The sequence below is a fragment of the Charadrius vociferus genome, unplaced genomic scaffold (genome assembly GCF_000708025.1).
Source record: "Charadrius vociferus isolate BGI_N301 unplaced genomic scaffold, ASM70802v2 scaffold298, whole genome shotgun sequence".
Taxonomy (NCBI): Eukaryota; Metazoa; Chordata; class Aves; order Charadriiformes; family Charadriidae; genus Charadrius; species Charadrius vociferus.
Window position 1 is genome coordinate 1,983,880 of NW_009649936.1, and position 16,165 is coordinate 2,000,044.

General features: G+C 43.5%; 1 protein-coding gene across 1 annotated transcript; it reads left to right on the forward strand.

Moving 5' to 3' along the window:
• Positions 1-12,119: 12,119 nt before the first annotated feature.
• Positions 12,120-13,687, forward strand: KCNJ15 (potassium inwardly-rectifying channel, subfamily J, member 15). Its single transcript, XM_009891324.1, has 2 exons — positions 12,120-12,187; positions 12,541-13,687. Exons 1-2 carry the CDS (start codon positions 12,120-12,122, stop codon positions 13,685-13,687), a joined length of 1,215 nt encoding a protein of 404 aa, XP_009889626.1.
• The last annotated feature ends 2,478 nt before the right edge of the window (positions 13,688-16,165 follow it).

The window sequence follows — 16,165 nt, forward strand, 5'->3', positions numbered from 1 at the left end:
AAAGCTGAATGAAAGGTTTAGTTTTGGTTTAAACAGTCTTCAGTCCAGAATGATTTTTTTTTTAAAATTTTGCCAGAAAAGTCGAAACTTTTTTTGCATTTTTTGTTTGTTTTGATATTTTTGGTTTGGCGAGAAAATCAAAAAACGTTGATGTGCACCAGTACATTCATGCTATTTCCTCCCTTTCAGAAGCCACAGTCTCTGCAGCGGACTGAGGGGTCTGTGTCATGGAAATTGGCAGGGATCGAGTAATTTGGGAAAGCAATGAGGAAAACAAATATTCTTTTCCCTCTGATTCCTTGGGAGTTTATCTGGAAGACATACAATCCTGGGCTGTGTAACCTCCCAGTCCAGAAGCTCAGGAAACAGCTTTTTCTTAAAAAATATAATTTTTTTTTATTCCAATTTTTGCAATATAAGAGTGACAATAAGGTTCTGTACAATGATAACATTTTGTTGATGGAAGGGATAAATAATTAACATATTTTCAATTCCATCCTCTCACAATGAAGGGATACAAAACAGCCCACATATTTAAATCCACAGGCTAATTTCAGCTTAACTTGGCAGGTGAACAGAGGCTTGAGAAATTGCGTTCCAACAAGCTTTATGAAACTAGGTGGCTGTGTAATTCAGAAAGACTTTATTAATGCCTTCACTAAGAAGAGGAAATCAAGAGGGACCAGCCTTAACCAGACATCCGAGAATCCACATGGAGGGGAGTGCAATGGAAAACGCTTTGCACGGAGCTTGCGTGTTGTCACAGCCTTGGGGTTCAACCTGGAGATGCAATAGCAGGAGGGGACAGGGCTTTGTGGGCTCCTTCACGGTGGCTTGGTGGCTCCTGCCACCCCATGAGCTACAACGGCAGCCCTTGTCGGAGGGAAGGTGTGGGCAGGGGTGGAAAGCTGCTGTGGGGTGACAAGAGGAGCCCTTTGCTCTCAGTCCACCACCTTTCACCAAGATGCACACGGCCTGAAACACCCTACCAAAGGGAGCACAGAATGACACAGCTGAAAACTATCATTTCCATTTAAAACTCCCCAATGTTTCTCACCATTAAGCTTTGATTATTTTTTCATCCCTCTCGTAAAATATCAATGCATTTGAGAGTGTTACTGAAGTACTTCATATAAGCAGAACAGAAACACATACCAGCCAGCAGCTTATGTTACTTTTACTTTATACCTATTAATTTTTAAATCTCCTTAGCACTCCACAAATACAGCTCAGAGTTCCAAGCAAGCAGCAGGGCTCAGACCCCATGCACCTCCACCTGTGGGCAGAAATAGAGTACTCCCATGGATGATGCTGGGACTCTCTCCTGTTTCTGCCCTGAAATAAAAAATAACAGGTATAACTAAATTCCTCTGGAGGCTTTTCTCCCCCTCCTCTACAAACTCTCCCCCTCCTCCCGCCAAAATGTGCAGAAGTGGAAAATAGGGCATTTTTCCGTTCATTGCATGGAGAGTATGAAAGCTTGGCACACAAGTGAGCTCTGTACTGGAATTTGGGTGGGTCTAGGAAAAAGCACAGACTTCAGTGGAAAACATATATGGGTGTGTGTGTATGTGTGAGAAAAAACCTTTTAAACCTTAAATTAACCACATCCATGGATTGGTCAGGAAAAAAAAGAAAAGAGAAAGCTGCCCTGAAATAAAACTCTTGAGCAGTGCTGAGAATAAGCAACCCTACACTGATATGAAAGTGTCACTGATATTTCTAAATGACCACTTCAAAGAGCCAGGTGAAAGGCCCCGGTCTATACACCAGTGCAGCCTTTTAATGGTTTATAGGACCCCTGTGATCATTTCTGTCCACCCTGGGAGCTATGGCCACTGTTTGTGAGGCCAAAGAGAAGGCAGCACTTGGCTGGGGGCAGCAGCAGGGCTGGGGCGGGAATGGGGCCGGGGATGGAGATGGGGATGGCGACAGGTCATGGGGACTGGGGACTGTTGTGACTGTTTGGGCAGTGTTTTGGCAAAGCTCAAGGGGAGACTTGGTTGGGCAAGGACTTTGCTCTGAGACCATAGCCACAGGTTGTGGTTATTGGTCATTGCGGATGTGTCTGAGACTTGCCATTTGAGAAAATTATTCTGTGTAAAGATCTACAGACTTTATTAAGGGTAGTAACGGCCCAAAGGGAAACATATGTAAAAAAAGACATATTCACAACTGACTCTAGATGCTCCAAAATCTCCCACATCGATACTATATTTGCAACTGCTTGTGCTTTACAGAATAGGCAATGCATCATTTATGAAGACACACATAACATGAAGTAATATTTTAAATTGTAAAAATGAGCCTATGATTTCTATGTAAGTGCATATATATGTTTTCCTGGGAAATATCACATGTCCTGATTTTACTGGACACTGTTGAATTTTCTTTTCAGCATTTAAAATTTTTAAGATTTTGTTTTTGTTAAATAACTAGCAAATATTTGTTTGAGATCAAGTAGGACTTGCTCTCTGTTTATCAGACCTGGACAATCAAGGGAAATGGGTGCTTGGTGCAATTTGAAATCTTTGTAGTGCAGAGAAAACAGAGTAGGAATGAACATTTTTAAAGTTGTTGGGTCCATCAAAGAGAATACTGGCCACACTTACTCTGTAATTCACAATAAAGTAATTCATTATCAAAAAATAAGCTATCTATACATGTCACTGCTGTGCCAGTAGCATTGTCTGTGCTTTGCCTAAGAGAGAAAGACATCCAATTTAAAAATCATTAGGTTTGGATGAGGGAAGTGGATACGTCTCACAGGCTGCATTTTGCTAGCATGAAAGAAGAGTTTTTGAAAACATTTTCCACAGAATGAACTTGTTCATACAGGTAGAGCAATTCTTCATAACCAAATAACTTCCTGAGAAAATCAGCTTGTAACAAGTTTTAAGATGAAGCCATGACAAACCCATTCTTCTTTCTTGGAAATGTGCTTTGTGGTATTGCAAAAATCGCAAGGCCAAATTCACTGGTATGTCCTGGCCATCCAGGAAAGCCTTAAGTTTGGCTTAATTTGTAGGTTACTCTGTGTTTATTGTTACTCTGCCTAGATGAAGCAGAACAAATTAGCTACACCATACAGGTAAGAAAGACCCAGAAACTGTCACAGAGGAAAAGCTTAACAGGGTCTATCTTCTTGCTGAGTCAAGGTGTGCTGTTTCCCCAGTTAAATTTGATTCTGTCTACATTAGGCACTAGATGAACTAAATGTTACAAATATACAGACCTTTAAATAAAATGTTTTTTTCCCTTGCCAATTTCCTTGACTTTTGAAGCCCTACCATTATTTTCAATACTATTGAGATTTTTACATATTTAAAAAGCGCAAAAAATCTTTGGGTGGAAAATTCTTTTCATAGACTGGTATTTCGGTTTTGAGATTCAGTGACTGCATAGAGAAGGAAAATTATAAACATGTTTATTTCAGAAGTGTTTGCAAATGTGTACATACAGTGGGATAACTGTGGGGTAATAAGGTTATTCCTCCATCAGCGTAATGTCTGGTGGTAAGGGCTAAAGGAATGTTGTGATTTATGGGAAATACAGCTTTCATATGGAGAGAGCACACTAAAAAATCTGCCACAGCAGAAGCCTGACACCCCGCAGGGAGCCTCACCTGACGGCCACACCTACGCTGAGCTATGAGAGCCCCGGTGTGCAATGACTAATTAAAAAACAAACCCCAACTTGACTGGGATACAGTACGTGCATCATGCCATGAATTGGCATTGCAAATGGTAATGGTAATTAAAAAGAGAGCTGCTGAGCCGCTGGATGTATTCATACTGTAAGGTTGACATACAGGTGGGAGCCAATGCCCCTGTTCATCAGAGTGAGACAAGGCTGGTGCTGGGACCTGGTGTCCAATGTTGGGTTTGAGGCTCAGGGTATTTGTAGTCCAAGAAAGGAAAGAGAGGCACAAACCACTTTAAATTATTTGAAATATCCCCCTGCTGCCTGATAAATATATTTCATGTATCAGCCATGGTAGCTGAGAAACAGGGAGAAGAAGTAGCTCTGGGGAAGACAGACTGCAGATGTTTTAGCCAGCTTGGGTGAACTATCAGCAAAGTGCTAGCTTTTCTCTCTGTCTCTTGCATAACCATGACTAGGCACATTACTGTTCATTTTCAGCCACCTGCTGACAATTTAAATTAAAAATCTGGAGTAAGTGTCTGGTTTTGGGTTTGTTTGCTTGTTTGTTTTTAAATGAAACTAGATTTTTATTAGACCTAGAAATGAATTTGGAGAAAAAAGCAAACAAACAAGAAAAGAAACCAGACAAGCTTTCTGTCCCACTAACCATTCTCCAGGTCTGAAACAAAAGCAGCAAATTTCAAACTAACTGCAGATTGGCAGTTGCTCTGAGTTTAACTTTATTATTATTGCTATTATTCAGTGGTAGAGTAAGCATCTGCCAGCTTGCGAAGTGATGGGTGAATATGGGGGAGGTTAAAACCGAGGTCCTGTCCTTTATCTGCTGTGAAAGAAGGAAAACAAGGACACAGCCAACCTACGGTGAGCAGGGAACGACAGTCCCAGCAAACTTAGGCAGCAGCCCAGTCTGGTATGTTTGTGTTCCACAGTGACCTGGGAGGGGACTCCCATCCCTATGAACTTTGTCGGACTTAACAACCTGAGCAGTAGATGGGTTCAGACTCATTATTTTATGTATTGTTACAAAAGCCGCCACCATGGGACTAAAATACTAGAAGGAAACACAGTCAGCCCTCGGTTGTATACAGAAACACAAAACTGCCCTGGCACATGAGCGTGTGCGGTCAGATTATAGCCAGGTGATTTATACCAGGCAGAATATAAATAAGCATAAAGAGAGGTAAAATGTGCCTGTGGGCAAACAACTCAACTACCTTGAATCCCAGCCTTGAAATCAGAGAAAAGAGCAGCACAGCCTCTCTGGGTGCCTTTGCCCGGCTGGTGCTTCCCTGGGACCTGTGCGCCAGCAAGGTGGCCTGTCCTTGTGCTGGGACAAGGAAGGCAGTGGGAGCTATGTGGAAGCATGCTCTCACAGCAGCCGGAGCAGCTGGCTGGAGAAGGGCCTATTCCCAAAAAAGGAATTAAGTACTTTAGTAGGACTTAGGTGGGCCTTAGTTGACTAAGTGAAAAACTATTTTGCAGAAAATCCCTGCCCAGCTTCTGTCTTGTGCTGGAAGTTCTTGATGTGTACAGGCGTCTTCATTTTGACCCTCATTTTACTGGGTACCCAACAGATCTGTGTCTGGGCATGCCATGAAGCACCCCATAAGACACCGAATGGATTAGTTTATCTCATGTGTAAGCAAGAAGAGCCAGAAATGAGGCATTCTTTGGCTTGTCTTCAACCTTCTCCCAACGCACCCCTTTCTCTACTTCTCCACCTCCGTCCTGCATAACAAGGCTCCCCAAACTGTGTGGCTGCTGCCACTTGTGTTTCCAAATCTGCCCATTGAGGGGGTGGAGGTGAGACTCCTCCCCGTGTCTGAGGCGATTTGTTCCCAGATTTCCACCCTTGCAGGGGAGTTCACTGGCAAGGAACTGTGGAGATGGGGAAGGGGAGACTCCGCACTTTCTAATGAAGCTGCATCACTGTATGGATGAGGATTTATAAGGCCAGAAAGCAAGAAGGCACCCACGTTACTCTCTGGCCAAGCTGTTAGGGTGCTCAGCTGGCCGTGGAGAGTGTGAGCTTCAGTTTCTGCACCAAGAATTTCTTACTAGATTATACTCTGGCTTCCTGAGGGAAAAGACACCAAAACTGTCTTAACATGGATGTAGAAACATCCCAAAACATGTTTTCTTGGCTTTGATTTTGGAAAAGGCTATTTTGTTTTGACTGGCACATTAAGTAAACAAATGAATAAAAAAGTGCGTTCACTTGGGACCAGTATTGAGGAAAACCTCAGCCCAAAGGGTTGAAGCCTTGCAAAACTTGAAACCATTGAAAACAGAGTCATAAAATGGAGAGGTCAGGAATAGGTGCTGTGAACCTATGGTAAGATACTTGCAGAACATAAAGCAGTGTGCAGTCTTGTGAGAAACAACACTGCTCCCACAGTGACACGCTTCTCTGATGGTGTTGCAAGCACAACTAGTTTGGATCTTTTGGTTCACAGAGAGTGGGGAAGAGGAGAGGAATGGGATACCAAGCAAAATGGGGGAAAACAGGGTAACGAGAGATACCCTTGTAGAAAAGAAATACCTCAGAGAGAAAGAAGGACAGGATGTAGCTACTGAAACCCCCCCGAAGGCATCCTAGAAGGGAAAAGTGAAGAAATAGTGGCAGTGACTGCAAAACAGGGTAACAGTAGGCATTAAACTCTCTGAAGGTCTAGTCCTGTCCTTAGTATTGACTGCTGATGTCGATTGGGGTAGGACATCACTCCTGTCCTCCCTTAGCTCAGTTCCTTCTCTGTGGTGTTGCTGAGATATTTGCCTGTACCAGAGGCCTACTGTGAGGGGTCACTAATGTTCCTAGAGCAGGTGAAAGAGGTAAATGAAAGTGGAAGTACAGGGTATGAGCTTGATAAGTGCAATGCAACAAAAACGTCTGTTCAGCCTTGAAGAGTAGTTCTGGCACCCGGCTCCCCAGAAGCAGAGAGGACAGGCTCTCGGGAGTTTGTTTAGACTTGCCCGTTTAGAAAGAGCTGGGTAAGGTTTGCACAGCAAGAACGAGGAAAAGGTTAGTGGGTGGGAAAAGCATCACAACAGAGGCAGGTTTTAAATGCTTAACTGTGCTAATGAAGTGTTTGAAACTGAAAGGAGTTTGAAGCAACAATACGCCAGCAAGGGAGACATTCAAAAGTATTGAATGCTACACTGCTGAAGAAATTCCATTTGTGAAAATAAAAGAGCAGAACAGGTTTCTAGGGAACCTTTCTCTCTTTTCCAGCAGCATTGTATAACCCATACTACTGAACATGAAAATGAGAGTTTCAGAAACTGATCCGTTTACTTACTTCTTTCTGAAAGAAGACTGGTGTACATGAAGGTTCCTGGACTGAAGCCTCTGCATGGCCGAGTCCCCTGTTCATCTGCAGAGCCCGGGGCAGAGGCTGGAGGGCAGGTTTTTGGAAGGGCAGACGGCTGACTTGCAGTGTGTTAGTTGTTCAGATACTGGCAGTATGTGCTTTTTCTCCACTTGGAGGCCTGATCCAGAGACCTGTGAAATCGCTGGGAGCTGCTCCGTTAACTTCAATAAGCTTTGAGTCATCTTTTGCCTTCTCTCTGCCTGCTCGGTTGTTTTCCTATTTGCTTGCATCAGTGTAGTTTCCAAGGCTCTTCTATGTAAATCAATAGTTACTTCAAAGCCTTGCATCCTGCCCTTGTAAAGAACAAGATTCCTGTACATATCTCTTTCAGAAAAAATGCGCCATGAGACTTTTCCAGCTTTAATTCATCTTTCATGACCAGAGGTCAGGCAGGCAGCCTGGGAGAGACAAAGATGGATTTGGGTTTTCTCTTTCTTCAGGCTGGTGTGTAAATGGTTGTCCTGGCCCTGCCTGGACTAGCTCCCCCACCGCACCACTCGCCCCCACCTCCGGCACAGTCCATTCTGGAGCCCCCGGGCACTACTCTGCCTGCAGGCTCGGCCGTGCCTCTGCTGTCACCCACTCCCCGGAGCCCGAGCCCGGGGAGAGTCACCATTCACAGGGCTGCACTGACCTGACGGGTGGCTCTACGGAGGGATGGGGAGACAAAGGCACAGGTTTGGGAACTGATTTTGACTTGAGGGGGTATTCACAGTTCTCTTGGCTTAGTCCTTTATTGAAGGAAAATAAAAAGGTATATAAAAGCAGCATCTTTCACAATATGACTGACTGCCAGCCTGCCTATCACCACTGTCAACACTGGTCAGTCCTAGCACTGAAGGACTCTTTCATGAAGTCCAGGGTAGCAGTGTCCAGCTGTATGACTGCATGCTGCAGCTGGTGGTGGAGGTGATGCCTTCTCTTGCAACCACTGCGTCCCTCCCTCTACCTCTGCTCTCTCCTTTTGTATTCCATAACTCAGCTACAGAGGAGGATTTTGCTGGCTGACAATTGCGCAGCGTAACCTGGTGCATAGCCCGAAGGGAGGAGGGTATTCATGCTAGACAGAGCACTGAGAATTCAGGAGGGACTTTTATAACCTACTGAACCACACAGGACCTAGGAAAGATCTAAAGACTATGTAGTTCTTGTCAAAGTTTTCTTTCCTCACCCCTGTTTGTTTTTTTTAATGCCAAGCCTGCTAATGGTTTATGCTGGTTGAAAACACCGTTCAAGTTTTGCCCCTGTATCAGAGTGGCAGTGAAGCGTAAAGGTTTGCTCAAGTGGCAGAGCATATCTGATTTGAGAAAAAGCAAACAGCTGAGGCCATTCGAACAAGTCATGCTCCTGCACACTTTTAATCGGTTGTGTCTGCCAAAAGAGATCTTGCACAAGCAAATCTGGCTTCATGCAACAGGAACATTCTTGCGTGTATGCAAGCTGGCTTCAACTTCTTGATAATGTGGTCTCTGGAAGCAGTGTTAATGCGCTTGTTATATCCCTGGCTGCTGGAATTACCTTAATATCAAGGTATTCATGGTTGGTGGTTTGGTATGTAGCTCTACGTTTTATTGACTTTGTCTGCACTAGACTTCCTTACCGGCATGTGCTCTTATGGGGAGTCTCCTTTGGCTGTTCCAAAGGGCTGGTGAGGAAAGGAGGTAATTCATCAGACATTAGAGTGCTAGACAAGTCTGAGATTATTTCATTTTCTTCCCTCTTTAAGTATCTGTTTCCTTCAGTACACTTTTATTTGTGGCTACAGTTTGAGTAGGGTTTTTTTACAGTAACAAAAAATACTTTATCAGTATAAAATCAGTTAGCTAATGGACAGTAGATGTTATTTTAATTTAAAAATGTAAACTGCTATTATTATTCAGGATTGTTTGCTTATATTAACTTATGCTTTCTGATTTAGAGGGAAAGGAGTAGGAACCAAACAAACCAAAATGTTTCAGCTGAGGTGTTGGGGATGATTGTCAGGGCATAGAGTATCCAAGGTGCCTATATAAGGTATAAGATGGGAAATAGTAATGCAGGTATTGTAACATGGGTTCTATACACACAGACACCCATGAATAATTTATTGTGGGATATTGTACAGGTTGCTTCACTCAGGAAGCAGTGGGGAAGTGGAGGGCAGGGGAGATCCCTCCTCTGAAGCCCGGTTTTGTTCCACTGTTGGTTTCATCAGAGTTTCTTCCCCCAGATGACTGCTGCTGGCAGTTCCCTGTGATAAGGCAGGGAAGCAGAGGCAGCTCTGCTCCAAGGCAGCGTGACAGATCCTCTCTTCTCACATCAGTATTTTTGCAGGGAAAGGAAACCAAGATGAATTCCCCTGGAGAGGAAAAGAGCACTAGAGGAATTCAGGATGACACAGGAAAAAGTGATGTAAGAGAAAAAAATAGGAAGCAAATCAACACAAAAAATACCCTACCACCAAAAAAAGCACCAGAAATTGGCTGGGATCCATTTCAGGAAATCACTGTAAAGCTGAGTAACGTTGTCACATACAGAAATACAAATCAAAGGAGGACACAAAAGATGACAGGGAAGCTCTGATACAGCCTCTTTCTTCTATGGCAAACTCCAAAACTAACAGGTCTGCCATACTGACCTCACATGTGGAGATCAACTTTACACATGGGGACAGTAGACAGACACAGTGAGAAACGGCTTTGGTTGTGAGTTGAAACACAGTCTGGAGCATGCCAGACATTGCCTAGGGCTTCAGCAAAGCTTTACTTCTCAGGTTGAGCCTGAAACAGCAAATTTTGCAGCTGCGTCTCTGTTGGCGTAGTCTGGGGAAGACATTGTGCCTTGCAACTACCTTCCTAACTTGTGGGGGGAACTCTTCTGCTGCGACACTGCAGTACACCAGTGATAGGTGTTCTCCACCAGGTCTGGGAACGTGGCAGGCTGCAGTGTCAGTATTTTGTCTGTTCAGGGCTCCCAGACAGGGAACAATATATTTCAGGGCAGAGCAGAGGCAGGGGCAAGAACTCTTACCAAGCCCTTGTGTGTGTTGAAACTGTGGACCCATCTGGTGCCGCAGGTGCATACAGTGCAGTGTACGCATACCAAGTCTGGCATATGAAGGAAGTATCAGAGGCACAGTGCCTGTGGGGCAGAGCTGCTCTGCACAGCATCCCAAAACTGCCAGATTTATTACACATATGCCGACCACTTGTGCAGAAACCAGTGTTTCTTGAGCATGGTAGAGCCACAGTGAGCGTGGTGTGCTAAGTGCCCATGTGCCCCTTGCCTTGGGCCACCCCTGGCCCTGACCAAGTAAGTCTGCTCTTCACTGAGCCTGTAAGCCCTGTCCCTGCCCCACCAGCTCAAGCCCACCAGCTGGAGCACTGAGGAGGGAAGGTGGAGCCTTGGCCGTCTCCATCCTCGTGGCCAAAGGAGGAGGAGTCGGCGGCCCTGGGGAGCTGCTCCCAGGAGCAGGCGTCCAGGTAGGCTGAGCAGGGGGATGGGATGGGGACGTGTCCCCAACACTGGATTGGAGAGGCCAGCTCTCTCCTGGCCTAGAGATTTGTGGCAGGGAAATTTGTTCTGATCATGTAATGTTTGTGCCTGTAAATAATGGCTAAGGGAAAGTGTGCTTGAGAGGAAGAGGTGTACTTATTTCAGGACTGATTTTTGCACACCTTTTATACCCATGGCTTATCCAGGGCGAGGCTTGGTGTGGGGAATGGAGTGTCTTCACTAAGCAGTATGCATTTTCCTAAAAGACTTCCCATTAGAGGTTGCATGTATTTACCGCGCACTGACAGTAGTGCCTGATTTTGAGTTTGCCTAAAGAGCAGTTGCATGTACGCTCCTTCCCACCCTTACACAACCCCCTCCCCCCTCATTTCCTCCCGTTGTTCTTTTTCAGATCACTTGAAGGTTTTTTCCTGTTTATTATCCGGACATGCTGTGCACTGTGTGTTGATTTGACTGTCACATAAGGAATCTCCTACTGGGATCATTGATACATTCCTTTCTTTTATATATATATAAATATATATGTGTATATATATATGGCAACGGCTCCTAGGCTATAGAAGAGAAATGTTGGTGATTAAACCAAAATTGGAATGAACTACAGGTGTTAATGGGAGTTAAGTTTAATTACCCTTTCCCAGAAAACCTGCAAGACTGTGATGGGTATAGTCATAAACAAAAATTCTCCTTAATTGACATAACAGGAAAGGTCCTTCAGTGAGCAATTATGCTGATGTCCTGGACTGGCACATGTGTGTACCACAAATATATCTTGTACTTCCTGCCAAATTCTTTTAAGTAGCTATAAGGAAGACGTTCTTTTTTGGTTGGTGGGGTTTTTTTTTGTTTTTTTTTTTTGTGGTTCACGAAAACGAATCACTTACTTAAGGCTCTTTTTGAGGAAAACAATGGAACAAAACAATGCTTTTTGTACGACCTGCCAAAGCACAAAGGATGCATGGGATGTTTTTTTTCTTTGTTGTTTTTGTCAGCCGGAAGTTTTGTTGTTGGAAACGACTATAACATGCACTGTCCTTGCTCTACGTAATCACTGTCTGGTCCTGCAAGCCAGGTCTTGTTACTTGCCTCATCAAACTGGCACAGACACTGTTCTGCTTCACTCTATGGTCTTTGTTCAGTCCTGAGTGTCCGCACACTCACTCTCCATCCGGACTGATGCACAGTAAACAAACTTCAGGAGTCGGGTGGTCCAATGATTGCTGGGTTCGCGCAGGTCAGGGCCCACGGCTAGAATGCTGACTTTGTGAATTGCCTCCTTTATTTTTTTCTTAGACAGCTTAAAATCAGAGTGCTGTACACTGCAAACAGCTTTGAAGCATTTTAAGGTGTAAATATTCCTTTCCAAAACTCGACTTTGATGTGTTCAGGTCTGCTTTGTTTCCCTCTAGATTAGTTGTAGGTTTGTAACAAAGAGCCAGATCCGACTGAGTAAATCACTTGTGGAAGTTAATTGTTCACAGTGAAAGCTGGTCTGGCTCATTTTGCCTCCGTCGCAGGAAGAGACAGAGGTGGTGTGCTGGATCTCCGTTCTAAACCAAGCATTGACGCGACTTTAATTTTGATCAGATGTCTCTCTTCAGGGCATTAAAGAAAACCTGCTCAGTAATCAAAAAGAGCCTCTTCTCTAGAGAAACGTAAGAAAAAAAATTAATGCATTTTACAGGAATAAAGTACTAGTATAAAATTTCAGCTTGGTCAAATTTCTTTTGCAGGCTATCATAAAAGAAACCTAATTCTCCATATTTGGCAGTCACCAGAATCAAGGAATGATATTTATTTTTTTTTTCCCTGGAAAAAAGACTATCAAATTATTTGTAATTTCAGATATCGTATGATGGTAACTTTATATTCCAACTGTTTTTATGCACTGCTGTTGTGTTTAGATTATGTTTGTGCCTTCTCTCCATCAACATATTCAAGTGCTTTTCAGAATCAGTTATGTGCTTTGCTTTGATTAAGTAACAGTCTTCTTTTATTCTCTCCTTAGGACTGAAGCAGTGAGAATGGAAACCACAAAGATTAATATGTCTCGCATCCCGTTGGTTAATGGAGGCATTGACACTGCCATGCTGAAGGCACACAAACCCCGTGTGATGTCCAAAAGCGGTCACAGCAACGTGCGGATAGACAAAGTCGATGGCATTTACCTACTCTACCTTCAAGATTTGTGGACTACAGTTATAGACATGAAGTGGAGGTACAAACTCACCTTATTTGCTGCTACTTTTGTTATGACCTGGTTCCTCTTTGGAGTTATCTACTATGCCATTGCATTCCTTCATGGGGATTTAGAAATAAACAAGTTCACCCCAAAGCGCGAGCCGTGTGTGAAGAATGTAGACTCTCTGACTGGGGCATTCCTCTTCTCCCTGGAGTCACAGACAACCATTGGCTATGGATTTCGTTTCATTACAGAGGAGTGTCCTCATGCCATTTTCTTACTTGTTGCCCAACTGGTCATCACCACCTTGATTGAAATCTTCATCACAGGTACCTTTCTGGCCAAAATTGCAAGACCTAAAAAAAGGGCAGAGACCATTAAATTCAGCCACTGTGCCGTCATTACTAAACACAACGGAGAACTTTGCCTGGTGATCAGAGTAGCAAATATGAGGAAAAGCCTTCTGATACAGTGTCAACTGTCTGGGAAACTTCTTCAGACATATGAAACCAAAGAAGGGGAGCGGATCCTGCTGAATCAAGCCAGTGTCAAGTTCAATGTTGACTCCTCTTCAGAGAGTCCATTTCTCATTTTGCCTTTAACCTTCTACCATATTTTAGATGAAAGCAGCCCTTTGAGAGATCTCACACCTCAAAATCTCAAGGAGAAGGACTTCGAGCTTGTGGTGCTTCTGAATGCCACGGTGGAGTCCACCAGTGCTGTCTGCCAAAGCAGGACTTCCTACATCCCCGAGGAGATCCACTGGGGCTACGAGTTCGTGCCTGTGGTTTCTCTCTCTCCAAATGGAAAGTACGTTGCGGATTTCAGTCAGTTTGAGAAGATTAGGAGAAGCACAGATTCTACTTTTTATAGTATGGACTCTGAAAAACAAAAATTAGAGGAGAAATACAGGCAGGAGGATCAAAGAGAGAGGGAACTGAGAACGATGTTGTTACAGCAGAGCAATGTTTGAATGGGCAAAGTATTCTGATTAATCCTTTTTGCAAACTGAAAAAACATACTCTGTGCCGTATGCCTGCTATGAAACCAGCAGTGAAGTCCTTTTCAGCAAATAGCTTTGGTGCAGAGTAAAACTATCCCTTTGTTTGGCTGAGTTGTTAATCAAGTATTTTGTAATTAGGCAGGATTTCTTTGTTCATGATCTTCACTTAACAAACTTGGATTTGTATTCAGTCTCTGCCTTATACTACCACTAAAAGCAGACACACCACTTTCCGTTTGGAAAGTGAAACTGGATGCACTGTGCTGATTCCTTCAAATATTTATTTCACATGGTTTTACTGTGAACATGCATTCACAGAGACAGCACACAGTACTGCTAGAAGAAAATATGCTCCTTTAAATATGTATATTTAAAATGTATATTCTTGTACCAGCTAGTGCCTTCACAAGGATTCCTGACGCTGAAAGTAAGTTGATTGGAGAGACAAATGGTTGGATGTGGGAAGAGCTGCAGGGAGGTGATAAACTCTTTAAATCTTGAAGGAGAGTGACAGAGTAGTCATGCTGGGTGGTGAGGAAGGGAGCTTGCTCTCTGTCTCTGCTACTCAGAGCTTTTTTTGTGATCATTCATTTTTTTAACCTTGTTAATGCCTGATTTATCTACAATAGGAAAAAGGGGAGATGAGGGCAAGCTACACAGAATCATAACAGTAATCAGCTAAGGTTAAGGCTGGCTTTGAGACACCTGGTTTTTATCCAATGTAAATAGTTTGTAATAGCAGCATAACAATACATTTCTACAGATTGCTTGCTTTGCTATGGACCGTATTTAATTTTGGTTAAAAGAAAGCTGTATAATGTCTGTAGACAATATTTACTTTCTCTGGCAACCATAAAGGACAAGCATTCCTTTCATCAATTTCATTTTTGGTCTTTTAAAACCATTCCATTAATAAAAGAATTTAATTGGAGCAGCTCCTGATCTCTTTGTGGCATGGGGGGAGGGTGTGGTACCTCAGAGGTGTTGAAAGAGCCGAGTGTTTGGCATAGGCAGTGGCATCCAGCTCACAACCCAGGGACTCACCAGATCACTAACGTGGTCAGATTATGGGTAGCAAACCAGGTAGCAGTGGTGTCCACGTAGCATGCCTATTATAAGTAGGTCAGCTTTCTAATGGGAATTAGAAATTATTTCTTACTCATATCACTTTGGCAGCTTTCTGATTGCTAGAGATTTTGCTCCTCTAAAGCTTTGGCAAGGAAAAACTGTATTAAGTATGAGTTTTGGGTCTGTGGGCCTGGTCTTGGCCTGAGAGCCACCAAGGCCTGCAGTGATGAAAGGACTTTTGGCACCATTAATCTTACTGTTACTTTGCTTAGCTTCCCAGCACCGTGAGGCCCAGTGGGATGCAGTCCTGCAGTCTGCCCTACATTATTCCATACAGTAAATCAATCCACCTTAGTGCCTAAAGAGAAGGGAAGTTGAGCACAGAGATGCCTGTGGCAACAAGAGCGAATGTCAAGAAGAAGAGAGTGTATACTGTGAGGGGTGGGAGTGGTAAGTGTACGTTTTCATAAATGGTTAGCTCTTCTGTGTGACAAGTCAGAGATCCAAGTACTTGTCTGAAGAGAGAGACTTGACTTAATCCAAGAAGGTTCCCTACCCGCTACAACACAAGCAAGGTTTCTGAAACCATTGTAATTGCAGGGCCCGCCTAGCATTTTTTGAAAGAATTTGCAGCGGGTATTATGCTGTGTTGTCACACAGGTTTTCATGTGCAGCCACATATAGAGGATGTTAATGTTTAAATTATTGGTTGTTAATTTTCAATTTTCCTTAATTTTGTCTGCTCAGTTGTTTTATTGCAAGGAAGCATGTGTGCTCCATGAATTTTTGCAATATCTTTGTAGACCTGACATCCATGTCCTACAACTCAAAGAACACTGCTTTGGGGTGCTGAGGTGGAAGTGCACAGGTGTCTTAACCCTTCTTTAAGGTCGGTTTCAACCTATGCCATTCTATGATTCTTCAGTCAAATCTTAGCCTCCATATTTTGATAATCAAACATACACTTCAGTTCTTTCTTATCTGAGTAAGGGCTCAGATCGTTCCTAAAGTCATTGTCTCAGCTGTGTATTGACTACAAAACTGTCAATACCAAGGAACCAACAACAAGTTAGCTGATTCTTCTCCAGAAAGACCCTTCCTCCCATTCCCTTCCCACCCCTGGAAATAAAGAGATGCATGTCACTTTGTGTCTTTCAGGTGAATGCTCCATCCATTTCAATAAACTTGTTTGTTATTGCACTTTCTTCCTTGTCTCTTAAGAAATCCTGGTGTGTTGAGCCGTGTAGGGTACACACGTACCAAGTCCCAGTGGGTCTCCATATTTCTTGAGTGTCAGATCTAGGAAGTCCTGTAGGTACACAGCTGCAGCAATGTACTTGTGTGGGGACTCTAGTGGCAGCCATTTACAAGCCCAGAGAT